The sequence below is a fragment of the Pelodiscus sinensis genome, chromosome 10, assembly GCF_049634645.1.
Source record: "Pelodiscus sinensis isolate JC-2024 chromosome 10, ASM4963464v1, whole genome shotgun sequence".
NCBI classification, from domain to species: Eukaryota; Metazoa; Chordata; order Testudines; family Trionychidae; genus Pelodiscus; species Pelodiscus sinensis.
Genome location: NC_134720.1, coordinates 3,901,444 through 3,916,190, shown reverse-complemented (window position 1 = coordinate 3,916,190; position 14,747 = coordinate 3,901,444). Strand labels below are relative to the sequence as shown.

General features: G+C 44.2%; 1 protein-coding gene across 5 annotated transcripts in view; it reads left to right on the top strand.

Annotated features, from left to right (window-relative positions):
• Positions 1–14,747, top strand: part of VPS8 (VPS8 subunit of CORVET complex) — a 167,233-nt gene that overhangs the window by 49,353 nt on the left and 103,133 nt on the right. For all 5 annotated transcript variants that reach the window (XR_012906179.1, XM_075937360.1, XM_075937359.1 and 2 more), the window contains 8 exons: positions 1,478–1,552; positions 2,238–2,273; positions 5,107–5,197; positions 6,653–6,699; positions 8,579–8,668; positions 10,977–11,023; positions 11,640–11,862; positions 13,866–13,955. Coding sequence is in view for 4 of the 5 variants with exons in the window: in XM_075937360.1 (XP_075793475.1) it covers positions 1,478–1,552; positions 2,238–2,273; positions 5,107–5,197; positions 6,653–6,699; positions 8,579–8,668; positions 10,977–11,023; positions 11,640–11,862; positions 13,866–13,955 (699 nt within the window). In the remaining variant the exon portion in view is untranslated. The remainder of the gene's footprint in view (positions 1–1,477; positions 1,553–2,237; positions 2,274–5,106; positions 5,198–6,652; positions 6,700–8,578; positions 8,669–10,976; positions 11,024–11,639; positions 11,863–13,865; positions 13,956–14,747) is intronic.

Here is a 14,747-nt window from a genome sequence, read left to right as displayed (position 1 = left end):
ACTGAAGTTATTGGGCCTCATGGCCTTTTATAACCACAGGTCCCAAATCGCAATGCTGCAGGAGAGTTTTTATATCGTCTCATGACTGGTGCCTTGCAGAAAGCTGCTTGCCAAAATCTTGGAGTGTTCCCTCCCCCCCCCCCCCCGATTAAAATTATTGCCCACCCCCGCTCTATAGGCTTGTCTTAAAAAACACCCTGAGCTTGGGAAGTAGCTGCCACTACCCAAGTGAGGGGGGGGAAAAACCCAAAACTGTCGTCTTGAACCCAGAAAGTAATCACTTTGGAACTTCTTCCAAAGGGGTACCTCAAGCTCTCTTTACCACAAGAGAGCTTGGAAAAAACAAATGGTAATCTCTGATAGCTGACCTCTCAGTCATAGGCATACATACGCAAACCTATTCCCTTCCACGACACAAGAATCCATAAAAAAGGTGATTTTTTTTATTAACAAAACAAAAAGTTACACTTGGTAAAGCATACTTTGGTTACTCAGTGTTATAGAGCAACTGAGAAAATAGAAATTCTCTGTGCTTTATTCTTTCCTGGGATTCAACTTCAAAAGTACAGTATATGAGGTGGGGCACATGGACTTAGCACAGAGAAGTTTAACCAAACAACAAAACAAAGAAAATAACTTGATCGTGTCTAAATAAACATTTCCTATCTACTCATGTATCCATATTTCCAAGGTCCAGTCCAATTCTAGGCCCAGGTATTCCCTTTTTTAGGCATGGTAAAAAATGTCTCCCCGCTACCCCCCCAGCTCCTGGCTTAAACTTGCATAAAGAAAAAAACAGCAGGCAGATTCCCTTTCAGTTCAGATCTCAACACTTCCTTCCCATTAGTTCTCCTGGCTCCCTGCCAGCACTTTCTAGCTACCTGAGTTTAAACTTTTCACTACTGAGTGCTGGGATGTTGTTTAGAAAAGGACAACACTTCTCATATCACAATGGGATGAAGAAAGTGAGGATCGTGATTTGGTAGGGGATGTTTTTCCTTTGACGTCCTTTTAATACAGCCATCCTTCTGTGTTTTACTATCTTCTCTTTTCCCTTTTTCTCTCTGGCCTGAACCAGATAAAGCTGAGCAGAAATACCTTACATTGTGAAATAGTAAGAGTGAAATTACTCCGAATTTCCATTTATGAGTGGGTGTTTTTGTTAAGCTTTCTGGTGATGTTTTGTGAACACAGTAATTTTCATCACTGACATGTGAGCCAGTGTTCCCTGCATTGTGAGACTTTTTTTTTTCCAGTGAAGTATGAATTAACCCCTTTCACAGATGCTATGTTAGGTCTCCAGCACCACTTAATGTGAATAATATGAGCGGGCAAATTGCCATCTCCTCCCCAACTCGTTTTGTTTCTTCATTGCTGAATGTCCACAGGGATTAGTTATGGTCACACATCTCATGTATGTTCACTGAAAATAAAAATAAAAACAACTTATGATGGAGTAAATGTTATATTTTCCCAGGCCCTGGTTGGGGAGAAGGCCTGTTATCAGTCAATCAGCAGCTGTGGTGGTCAAATCTTCTATCTTGGCACAAAGGTAAATGCGGTCTGCTCAGGAAATATAATGTACTTTCAAGAGTAAGGTGGCATTAGTGTTCTGCAAGGGAGATTTCTGCAAGATTTCAGAAGTGCAGTAAGTTCCTGAGTCCTGGAGTCTTATCTCTGATGAAGCTGTAGGACATGGGGCTATAAAATGGGGAGGGTTTGTAGACAGTGACTCTAGGGTTCTTTTAATTTTCCTGGATCTGGTTTTAGCCAAGGCAGGTGCTGAAGTAGCACCTGGGATTCTAGTCTCTGCTGAGTGCTACTTCAGAGTAAATGTGTAGTGGGGAAAATGTCAAATGAAATGTGCAGAGGTAAACCAAGCCCTCTGTTACAAGAAGCATTAGAGTGGATGGAACAGGTGAAAAGTGAGGGAGGCTGAATTCCAACATATGGAATAACATATGGATACATCTTTGTGCTTGGTGTACTCTGTTCTCTCAAAATGTAGGTCAAGTTTAAGCAGCGTCTTTTAGGGACTTTTTGGAAACTATAAACTCTTTATAATAGCCGGTAGGAAATGCTTCTGTTTGGAACGGTGTGTCCAGTCTCTGAAGAGTAACTGTAACCTCTTTGTCTTGTGGGACACTATCCTGTATGTGTGGGAATCCATCAATTGCTACTCACGATGAGCCTCACATAAAGGAATAGCTCCCTTCCTTGTCTTTTCTTTTTTTCAGTCTGTTCATGTGACAACGTTAAGGAATTGGAGAGAGGTAAGTCAAGAGTGGAGGCATGATGTTTTTATTAAACTCTGTGAATTGTTTAAGTAGGATGGGGTACGAGGAGGAACATCAGAACTAATGGAATTTTGTTAAAGTAAAATATGACGAGTGAGTATTTGATAGCTACGTATACAGCTTTATCCCAAGAATAACTTTTTACCATAGTGTGCTATGGGACAACTTCCAGGATATGCTTGGGTATTGAATAGGGATTGTTTTCTTCTTTCCCTTATCCGTGTAAAACAGTATTGAAGAGACCTTGAGATGTTTCTTCTTCTGCTGACTTGAAAGAGCTACAGAATATATTCAGGATACAGTTACAGTGGGTCCTCAGCATACATCAGTATTGTGTTCTTGAAAAGGGCAATGGATATCAAAATGACATACCAGGGAATTTTCCCCCATACGACATAGTGAAATAAGGGGGGAAGGGATATACTCACAGCATCACCACACTTTCCTATGACACTGCTCTTTTTTTTTTTTTTTTTTTTTTTTTTTTGCCTAAATAGTTTGGTCTTTTATAGTGACAGGTTGTACAATACATTTTACCCCTAAAACATTGAATAAAGTAATATAGAACCCCACTAATGCCATTCACACACCGTATACACAGGTTTATGCTGCGTCCTCGCAACCCCCAGCATAAGGGTTGTGCCAGGGGAGCAGTCAGAGTACTGAGTGCTATCCAAACTCTGAGCTGTGGTGCAGATCATGTAACGCTGTTGCAAATTAGGGCCAATCTATGTTACTGCTTAAGTCAATCTAATTTATGCTACTCAGGGGTGTGCAGGTTAGGGCGACCTAAGCACTGTCTACATTGGTGCTCTGTCAGCCAGAGTTGCTCTTCTGCCAACAGGACAGCGCTCTCCCATCAACGTTGCACATCTTCACCAGATGTGCTACTGTGGCACAGCTGCACTAATGTAGCTCTGTGGTGGCTGTGAAGGCTAGGACTATAACAGAGTTTAAAGAGAAGCTAGATAATTTCATGGAGGTTTGGTCCATAAAAGGCTATTAGCCAAGGGATAAAATGGTGTCCTTGGCCTCTGTTTGTCAGAGGCTGGAGAGAGATGGCAGGAGACAAATCGCTTGATCATTGTCTTCAGTCCACCCTCTCTGGGGCACCTGGTGCTGGCCACTGTCGGTAGACAGGATACTGGGCTAGAAGGACCTTTGGTCTGACCCAGTACGGCCGTTCTTATGTGGTGCGTAATTAGTCTTGGAGCAGCCCCTGGTACTGTGGTGTCCTTGAGCTAGCCCAGGGTCTGGGCAGTACATAACCATCTTTGTCCCTTCCTTCAGATTCTGCGCTGCACCTCCTGGTTTGCATCTGAGTCATGGGGACAAATATCTTGTTTACTTTCGCCAAACTGAGATGGTGTGGTCCAAATGTGGAAGTGGAAGCACACTGCATTCACTGCTTACATGGGGTTCTGAAAACCTCTGTCAGATACAGACGGATTTGCTACTGGTGATTTAAATCAGTGGCTCTCAACCTTTCCAGATTACCTCTCAGGAGTCCGATTTGTCTTGTGTGTTTCCAAGTTGTACCTCACTCAATAATGACTTTCTTATCAAAACAGACACACAAAATCCAAAAATGTCACAGGACATTTACTGAAAAATTGCTGACTTCCTAGTGTTTCCAATTGAAATGCATGCACAATATTTATATTCTGTGTATAGTGTATATAGAACAGTATGTATAAATCATCAGTATGAAATTTTAGTTTGTACTAACTTTACTAGTGCTTTTTATGTAGGCAATAGCACAACTTGGCAATTGTCTAGGTAAGTTGATGTACCTTTTGGAAAACCTCTGGGTACCCGAGGGATAAGCACATCCTTGGTTGAGAACCGCTGATTTAAATGACAGTGGGTAAAATCTTCGTCATGTTGAGGTCCGTGGCTAAACTTTTACTGACTTAAATAGGGCCAAAATTTTACACCAGTTGTTCAAAACTCAAAATCTCTTAAATTATTTCTGTTAAAATGCGTGGCCCTAGTATATCTAGATCTGTTTTCTCAACCTTTTCTGAGTTTTTGACCTCTTATTTGAAGTGAACAGGCTTCACAGCCTCCTTACATTTACTACAAAGTTTACCCAACCTCCTTTACTGTATCCTTGATAAGCCTTTGTAATGCATTTGTAGTTTTGAGACTAACAGAATAGTTGACCTAGAAAAGTAAGTGAGGAAGCTTTGCTATAGACTATAAGGGCATGTCTAAACTACATGGCTCCGTCGACGGAGCCATGTCGATTTGTTTGTTCGGCAAAGGGAAGTGAAGCCGCGATTTAAATAATCGCAGCTTCATTTAAATTTAAATGGCAGCCGCGCTGAGCCGACAAACAGCTGATCAGCTGTTTGTTGGCTCAGTGCGCTAGTCTGGACGCTCCCGCACCGACATGAAAGCCTTTTATCGACCTCCCCGGTATGCTTTGTAGGATGAGGTTTACCGGGGAGGTTGATAAAGGGCTTTCATGTCGGTGCGGGAGCGTCCAGACTAGCGCACTGAGCCGACAAACAGCTGATGAGCTGTTTGTCGGCTCAGCGCGGCTGCCATTTAAATTTAAATGAAGCTGCGATTATTTAAATCGCGGCTTCATTACCCTTTGCCGATCAGCCTAATCTACATGGCTCCATCGATGGAGCCATGTAGTTTAGACACACCCTAATAGTTTTCAGTGCTCTGAGACTTGCACAATTCTTTCATTATTCACCCAAGGATCATGACCCACAGGTTGGGAAACACTGGCTTAAGGGATTGCTGTTTTTGAATTCTGAGGAGTCCCCTGTTTTGCTTGTACATCTCATTTTAGAGAGTGGATCACCTTCTGAAACAAGATTCTCTTACTGAAGCTCTGGCTCTAGCTTGGTCTTTTCATGAAGGCAAAGCAAAGGCTGTAGTAGGTAAGTTAATTTTAAGCAGTGGGGTAGCTTTGCCATATCTGCACACAAAAACAAACATTCAAAATAAATTAAAGCGAGAATTGTGTCAGTGAAGAATAAAAAGTTCTTGTAGTTTGGATGTGATTTGGATGGTGCAAGTGTTTTGAAGATGGGCTGACGGGCTTTTGTGGAGTTTCCCAATCAAGTGTTTTCTTTTCCTAATAATTAACTGTTTTAGGGGAAGTCCGGTTCCATCTCCGTGACTGGATTACGGGGTAATTTCTTCCATCAGCTTTCACTTTCCCGGAAAAGTACAATTGTAATGAATGTGAAAATGAGGCTTGCAATAGGGGATTACTGAAAAGCAGTGTTTCATACCTTGCTAGAAGTTTCCCAGGGCTCCAAGGAGGTGTGTGTATGAATTTTAAAGATGCCATCAGAGGCCCCTGGCGGATAAAAATGTACAAGAGGGGCAAGGTGGCACATCTTCACTGATCTGCAGGCATGACTAAAACTCCTGGGCAGGTGATAGTTAGTGTGGCTGGAAAGCACACCATTCAGTGATTCCCTGCAGTTGTTCTTGTGGGCAGAGTTGGTTTGACATCCTTGTGGGTTCTAAAGTAACAACACCTCCTCTAAGTGTCCTTAGTTGATGAAGTAACATGTGCCTGTGCCTGCTTCGCTGAATGTTGACAAACACTAATTTGTGTGAGTCACCCCATGTTTTCTATAAATAATTTTCTGATGGATTTTGACAGGTGGATTTTTTTTGTAGTTCCAAGACACACACAAGGATATTTAAGTCAATCTCTCTAATGCAGTACAACTGCAGAGTTACAAACACCTTGGCTGTATCTAGACTGCATCCCTTTTTCATAAAAGGGATGCAAATTAGACATATCGCAATTGCAAATGAAGCGGGGATTTAAATCCCCCTCGCTTCATTAGCATAAAAATGGCTGCCGCTTTTTTCCGGCTCGGAGCTTTGCCGGGAAAAAAGCGCCAATCTAGACGCGGATCTTTCGGAAAATAAAGCCTTTTCCGAAAGATCCCTTATCCCTCTCATTTTCAGAGGGATACGGGATCTTTCAGAAAAGGCTTTATTTTCCGAAAGATCCGCGTCTAGACTGGCGCTTTTTTCCGGCAAAGCTCCGAGCCGGAAAAAAGCGGCAGCCATTTTTATGCTAATGAAGTGGGGGGGATTTAAATCTTTCAAAATCGTTTTTCAAAAACAATCAATAAGCAGCTTAAGTTAATGTTCACGTGAAATATAGGTTTAGTTTATTAAGGCAAAGGGCTGGTCTGTATGAGTTGTATCTAGGTGTGTTCAGGATATCTGGACACCCACAGCTAGAGGATTACGGCAGTTAGGTCTTCTCCCATATCTTAGTTGTAGGAGCTAAAATGAGTCTTCACTTCCCTGTGCAGATTGATTGTGAAAAGGAAACTTTGTTTTTGTTCTGTGTTCCATTACAGGGTTGTCTGGGGATCCCAGTAAGCGAAAGGCTGTCATTGCAGACAGAGTGAGTTGCAAATTCCAGTTTCTGTCCACTGATGCCAATTTACCCAACAGCTATTCTTGAAAATTGGCTTCAGGCCTTCTCAAGTCTGACTGTGGGTGTGCGTATGTGGGTGTACTTTTTATAAATCATGACCAAGACCAATACAGAGGTAACTAAATATACACCCAGCCCTCAGACTCGTGAACATCCCTTTGTTCGCAGGCACCTAAGTTTTCTCAAACTATCCCTCACTGTGGTTTTAATCAGTGAAAGTCTATGGTAATAGATTGATGTAAATAGGGGGAGCTCTTTATATTGGAGAAATAACTTTCACTGATGCTGAGCAAATTGGGAAGCTGCTACGTTTAGAACACACACATCTTGTTCATTGTGAAGTTTATTGCTTTAGCTACCAGGTCTTAGACCGCCACCCATTTCCCTTTCCTGCTTTGTACCAACAATCCAGAAAAAACAAAGACATGCAGAATAGCCATTCTGATACCCTTTCTTTATTTTATGGAAAGTTTTATATGCTCAGATGTCCTTGGTAGGACAAACCAAGAATTTTTAGATGATTGAATGTCCCTCAGCTGTCTGACCATCAAAAGACTTGGTTCAAAACTGAAATCTTAGTGGAAGTAACAGAATTTTGTTGGTCCTAATTGCCATTAGAAGCATTTTGAGAGAGATTCTTGCTTAGGACTGCAGTCTTAGGGGCTTTCTCTCTGTCCCCTCCCCTCGCTCTTATGTACACAGAACTCCAAAGTGGAGGCAATGAGAGGGATATTGGAGTTAATTTCAAGTAAGCACATTCTTAGCACTACATGCCAGCAGTCTGCTTTCCAGTGTCCTGTTCCCAGCTGTGATGCTGAGGAGCCTTGGCTCTGTCCCCCCGTGTCCTCCTCCTCAACAGGCCTAAATATATCTACATTGCGCGCCTGACTCACACTTTTTATGGCTTTTGATGGTCTTCCATTTTGGAGGACTGTGAGTCTGGGGTTTTCATCCTGCCTCTTTTGTATCCTGTGGGAGGAGTAAGGAGTGAGGTCGTGTTGTGGCCAAGGCCAGGCTTTTCTTATGCCAGTTCTCCGTTGTCCCATCTAACTGGTTGCTTAACCTTGGCTTGAGAGAAGAGCCAGGCAGCTTTTCAGTGTTTGCTCATATTCTACTCCCACCGTACTCTGACACACTGAAGCGTTGCTCTGTTTCTTATCTCCTCCTTATTGTACTAACCAACCCATCTGAAAGCAGCAAGGTCTTTGTCCTTTGGGTACACACATTAGCATAAGATACAAAAATATATTGATTTATATAAGAGTATCAATAATCAAACTGGCAGACAAGACCCAACATTCAGTGTCTCAGGGAAAGGTACAGGCCTGAATCCTCCATTGTCCTTAACTTTCCTAACAGGCTGGAGCATACTCAGTGCAGATGGAATCTCTAGGGAAAAGAGCTGCTAATTTCTAGCAATTCTCTACTGAGCATGTGTAAACTGTTGTTTTTTTAATACGCATATAACTGCCAAATTTGAGGAGATTTTCTTAGGAATGGCAAAAAGCAATTTGCTGATGTAAAGGCCACCCCATGCCAAATTTTAAGTCTCTGTTCCAAAGCATGGAAGACAAGAGTTTTTCAAAGAACGTTAGAATTTTTCCACATGGCAAAATGCATTTTTTTCATACCTCACTATTGGAAATGACTGACCAATTTTGGTTGAAATTTTGGGAAAAAGAAAAAATTCAGTCAGTCCCAAACCAGGTATAACAATTTGGAAAAGTCCTATAGGAACTGAAAAGACGTTCTTAGGAGAAACGCTGGGTAATGTTAATAAAGTGGGGCTACCATCTCTGCTGATAGTAGTATGTGAGAAAATGTCCCACTGTAACTTTCCACGTAGATGGTTGAAATCCTCTTCCATTATGCTGATCGAACTTTGAAGAAATGTCCTGACCAGGGGAAAATCCAAGTTATGGAGCAACACTTTCAGGTACATCGCTTCAGATGCTCATTTGGAGCAAACTTTGAGGTTTAAATTAAGAGAAAATTAAGCTTTTCTCTGAAAGGCGTTGATATTTTTACATAATAGGTTTTAAATGTTGTTGAAACATTCATGAAATGTGATTTCTTTAAGAAATTAGTTATTAGCTTCATTCAAGTATGACCTCCCTTTCAGTGTCTGCACAAGGAGAAATTGATTGGCCCCTCTGTGTGCTCTGTTGGTTTATGTAGTGCTCCTCTGCAGCAAACACGGTAATTGGCTTAAGAGTTTCTATTCCTGTTAGTGGGCTGATTTTAGACTACTCTTGAGCAGTGGTTCTCAGTGTGGTCCATAGACCACTACGGGGCCATGTCCATCTTGCAGGTGGGTGGTGGGCTTGGGGCATGCCGCCCCCTCTCTTTCAGCTAGGAGCCTGTGCTGGTGCTCCAGCCCCACAGCTCCCCCAGGTTAGAGCGCCAGCACCGGCTTCCTGTTGTGGGGGGTGAGGAGGGCAGAGCCTCTCAGTCTGGATCTGGCTTGCGGGAGAAGGAAGCGGCTCCATGCACTTCTGCTACCCCCCCCCCCCCTCCCAACCACCACCTCACCCCCGGCTGCGGGACCTGCTCACCTGGAGGCTTTTCCCATTGCTCCCATTGGCTGTACCTGAGAGCGGTGGGAAGCACGGAGCCAGATAAGCACAGCCTATTCCCCCTCATACCCAGACCCTGCACCCTGTCGCCTTCATACATCCCCTCTCACCAAGGCACTGCACCTTCCCTCCCAGGCCTTCCCACCCTCAACCCGCTCCTGCGCTGTACCTCCTACACCAGTTTTGTCTCGTGTGGTTAGCTGGTGGTCCATGGAAATGTCTGTGTTGAGCAGGGTGGGCCGTGGTCCAAAAACTTTGAGAACTGCTGTTCTAGAGCAGAAATGCTGTGGTATGTGGCTCTGCCAGGAGGCAGTGACATCTTGGAACAATGTTGAGAAAATGACTCCACTTTCTAATGCTCTGGATGAATTCTCCACCTTGCATTTGGAGCACTGATGTGGCTGTTGGGAGGCTTCAATAGAATCTGCTTTCAAAGTTATTTTGTTTTCTGTTCTTTAAAACATGAGCCTCTTTGAACAATGAGATAACTAAACCTTAATTTGACATTGCTCGTCTTGGCACTCTGTCTACCCAATGTCCATAGATGAATTTGTGGAATTATGGTACCCATGGCAGAGACTTTGCGGGAGGGAGGGCTCACAATGAAGTGCAATCTTTGGAAAAAGCGAAAGCTATGCTGATCGAGGTATGAGAGAGTGAGCTCTGCTGCAGGACTTGGTTTTCTGAGGTGTTGCAGAGAAGGCTGATCAAGATAACAGATACAGAGTTAGGAGCTCCTAGAACTCTCTGTAGAGAGGTGGCCTCACCCATTGAATCAGGAAAAAAAATTGATATTTTAATGTTCCAAAATGTTTAATCTGTCTGCCACCACCTACTTGAGAAGATATATGGAGAGGAAGATTAACTGCCTTCTGTCCCCAAATACCTCTGATCCCCTCAGATGTCTGAGTATTCATTCAGGTTGGATCCCCCTGGTCCAGCACCCTCGGGACCTAACCGGGCCTGAAGGAGGCAGTTTGCTGGACCAGGGGAGGTTGGCCCCTCTGCTGTTGGACTCCAGGCTCTCCTGGGGTCTGTCAGCAGATCGCCAGGCTCCCCTGTCCCTGGTCTCTAGGCTCTGTGGCCAGCCCCGGATCTGCTGCGGCTCTCTGGTCCAGCAACATCCGTGCCAGATCAGAGAGGTTCAATCTGTACTATTAAATGGGGCACCAGAATAATCTGGAATATACGTCTCCATTTTTCTCAAGCATTAACTCATGTCCAGCTCTATCAGAAACTTTTTCTGAAAATCCATAGCCAAGAGACTTTATATCAAATTCACTGGCCACTGCTTCTTTATTCTCCCTTTGTCTAGCAGCGCCGGATCCCCAGTCACCCACTCATCAAGGATGGAAGATTTTTAAAAGCTCTTGATATCCCAAAATTGAGATAAATACGCGTGTTGCTGTCGTGTCCCATACTCCTCTACAATTGTTACATCTTGCTCAATTTTTTTTGTTCCTGCTAGAATTTGGAAAGGACTGTGACTTGTGTGTCCTAGAGGAGTTACAGCTGTGTAAATATCTTTTGTCCAGGAAAATCATGGCAACCGCCTAAATGTGTGAGCTTTCTGCTCTTCGCCTGCCATTGATTCTGCACTGTATTGATAATGTATGCCATTGACAATACTTTTGAGTTTCTCACTTTTTTTCCATGACCTTTCAACAGGATATGGTGCCTGTCATAGTTGATTACTGCCTTTTACTTCAACGAACGTAAGTGAGTTTGCATGCTTATCGGTTAGCAGTGGGGCGGACAGCCACAGTGGGCCCGAGGGCATGGTGTGTTGGGGTCGCTGGCTCCACACCCCATTCTGAAATCCATGGGGCAGCTCAAAAGGATCCGGGGCTCCAGCTGCTACCGCAGCCACCCCTTTGAAACAGCAGGCCTTGGGATAACTGCCCCTTTTGCCTTCTTTCCCCAGCCCCTGTCTGCAGATTAGTCAGACCATAGGAGTTACAATCACAGATCAAGCCAGTGGCCCATCTAGCCATGTCTGCTCTGTCTTGTGGTGACCCGGAGAAACGTTAAATACCCGATCGCTCACGATTATGGACTAGCATGCCAAAAGGGGAGGTTTGTTTTTAACTTTCCTCCCCATCTCCAAGCCTGTTACTCAATAGCAGGGAGGGTTTATTACTACTAATTTTTCTAATCCTCCCTAATGCAAGTGGCTTCTCTGGATCCCTATAAATGTCCCAGATGTCTCTGAATTCCCTCCTAACATGTCTGCTGTAGTCATTTGGATTTGTGTAGAAAGTAGGTCTGTAACATTTCACAGATTTCAATTGATCCTCATTTTAACAAGTACTTGTCACTTTTGTCTCTTAGTGATCTTCTGTTTGGCCAGATATATGACAAATTGAGTGAGAATTCAGTGGCAAAGGGTATTTTCCTGGAGTGCCTGGAGCCTTACATTTTAAGTGACAAGTTGAGGGGAATGACCGCTCAAGTGATGAAAGACTTGCTGCTTCACTACCAAGATAACAACCTAATGGAGGACATGGAGGCCTGCATTGTGCACATGGATATCACCAGCCTAGACCTACAGCAGGTGAATAGCCTGTGTTATAGGGAAGGTCAGACTAGTGATCACAGTGGTTCTTTGTGAGCTTGTGTATGTCCCTTCCACTCCAGGTGTGTGCACACCCAGTGCACAAAAGCCAGAAGCTTTTCCCTTGGCGGTATCTTTCGGGGCAGCATGTGCAGCTTCCACTGCCTCACGCTGCTGCACTTTGGGGTCAGGCAGTTACAACTCTGACTGCCCTCAGTTCTTGCCTTCTTGCCTCTGTAGTCAGAACATGTTAGCCTAGTCTCCTACTCGCTGCCAGGAAATGTTTTTTCTCTCTAGTACACAGTTATTGGTTCTCATTGCATATTAATTAGTGCTTTAGTTTCATTGGTCAGTTTTCTTAGCATGCTGGTTCCTTTTTTTTCCTGGATGCTCAAGTTCCAGAGCATGTCTCCATCTCTGGGTTTTCAGCCTTGCAGCGTCAGCAAGAAATATGCCCGTGAGTGACCCTCATTGAAGCTTTGCCTTGGTGAGGGTCACATCTGGGACCACTGTCAGATCTTCAAAGACTTCATCTCCTGGACCAAAATGGGGAAGGAGGTGAGACTGCGTCACCACTTCATGGAGGCCAACCCGTGTCTCCCCCCCCCCCCCCCCCAACCTTGCTGCTGGCCATGGGTAGAGTGTTGGGATCCCACCAAAGGCAATCAGGGCCAGTGGCAGGGACAAAACTGCTCTGTTTAGTTTTGGGTTCCAGGTCTGCATCAATAGCAAGGGTCAGGGTCAGCTTTTAGGGTGCGAGTCTGGAAGTTAATTCTTAATCAAGCTGTCATAGCCAGGAGTTCGGGAGGAAGGAGCGGGCTGTAGTAGCCACAGGGGAGAGCCACATCATTGCAAAGATACTTCCTCAAACGCCCTTTGGGTTTATATAGGGCAGGGAGCCAATCACCATGAGACTCTGTCCAATCTTTGTCGGAACTTCCCATGGCTCGCTTTGGATACAGACCATGGGAAGCGAAGTGTAAACTGGTTATAGCTGCTACTGGGCAGTAGCCTGGAGATGTGAGCTGCCTAGTCGCTCTGCAGTCCTGGCTTCTAGACCCATGGGCCTTACCTGGAGTATTTCTTCCTCTGCTAGAAGTGCTTTTCTAGACTCTGCACTTATCCTCTTTCCTGGTGCTAAGGAAGAAACAGACAGTATGTTCTGAAGGGCCAGATTCCTCCAAAATATGGAGGTCACCAGTACCATCTACCAGCAAACAAGTTGGATGGCTCCATAGTGTTCTCTGAAAAGACACATTTTGGGCCCTGACTTCATCTTGCACTGACTCATTGACTCTGGCACTGGCGTTTATGCAGTGCCATCTCCTTGGATGCAGCAGGGAAATGTCTCAATACCAACAAGGTTGGAAGTATGTGCCTTGGCCAGACCTACTCTGTCTCTTGGTGCTGTATTCTCCAGCCATGCAGGAGACACATCAACCAATACTGATTAATCCCTCATGCCGAGTCTTGGAACTTGCCTCCAAGACCCTCAATATTAAAGACTTCAAACTGTCCGATGCTTCCTTATACAGTGCAGTCCAGAGGCAAACCTAGCTTGCTGTCTCTGGTACCGACACCTCTGGAAATGTGCCACTGGACCTTGGCACTGCATTGTTTAGCATGTCCATGGTCAGGTGACTCAGGATCTTTCCTTTGAGACTGAGGTAGGCTCCTATGTCTGTTGTTCCTCGCTCGCCTTCTGGATTTCAGATGTGCAGTGTAGAGCCATAAACTAGACTTCTCTCCCCTATCCTGGTAGGTTAGCAGAGTTCTGCATGTGGCAAGTTCTCACTTGCATAACTTTGCACATCTTACTCCCTGCCAAATCCTCCAACCAAAAAAACCCAACACTGCTGTTTTCCTGCAACTGGCTCAGATAAATGCTATGGTCAGAACTGTCTTTGGGGGAGTACAAAACAGGAAATGCTGAGCTAATGGAAGCTGTTATATTGTTCTGTACAAGAGTTCTCTAATCTGAGGAAATCTTTATTCTTGTGCAGATAGTTCTGCTCTGCTGGGAAAACCATCTGTACGATGCCATGATCTACGTGTACAACAGTGGAATGAATGACTTCATTAGTCCAATGGAGGTAGGAGGGCTAGTCACGGCCTGTATTTGTGGTACCTAAGGTCATTTTTTAATCCATCCACTTCCTTGTTTCTCCCTGCACTTTTTCATAGGACATTGGGGAGGGATTGTTTACATCAGTGTTTCTCCATCAGTGGTACGAGTGCCTTTAGGGGTACTCGAAGTCTGGGGGGGTACGTCAACAACTGAAATTTGGAGAAAACTGAATTTTTGTTTTAAGTTTTACAGTGCATTATTATTTTTGTACTTTTTGCACCCAAAAATGTCATTGCCCGCCTGGCTACGATCAAGTTGTTTAAACAGATGTTGCAGTGGTAGAAAAAAATGTTGTGTGTCTGAAAACTGTAGGTACTGGGGGTACATATAATCAGGGCTCGACAAACTATAGAATCTACTTGCCTGTGGCGAGTAGATTTCAGCCGCGCACCCCGTTCACCAGTGTCGCGCACATGCGCAATGCGGGTCTTGTGCATGCGCAGTACGAGGCTGGCGAGTGGTTTTCATTGCCGTTTATAAGCAGGGCTTGACAATTTTTTATTTTTTTTGAAAAGGGGTAGTTTATAAAAACAGGTTAAGAAACACTGGCTTACATCTACATGTTTCAATTTTACAAACTGCAGTGAAATATTGGTTTGTGCATTCAGTCCTCAGCTTTACAAACTGACCCTCACACATGAAACTGATCATTTCCTGATCTGCTGATTTGATGTCTGCTGCGTGTTCTTCACTTGATCTTGGCTGAGGGAAGCTAAGCATTGGAGTTCTGCTGATAGCTAGTGTACAGTGTACACAG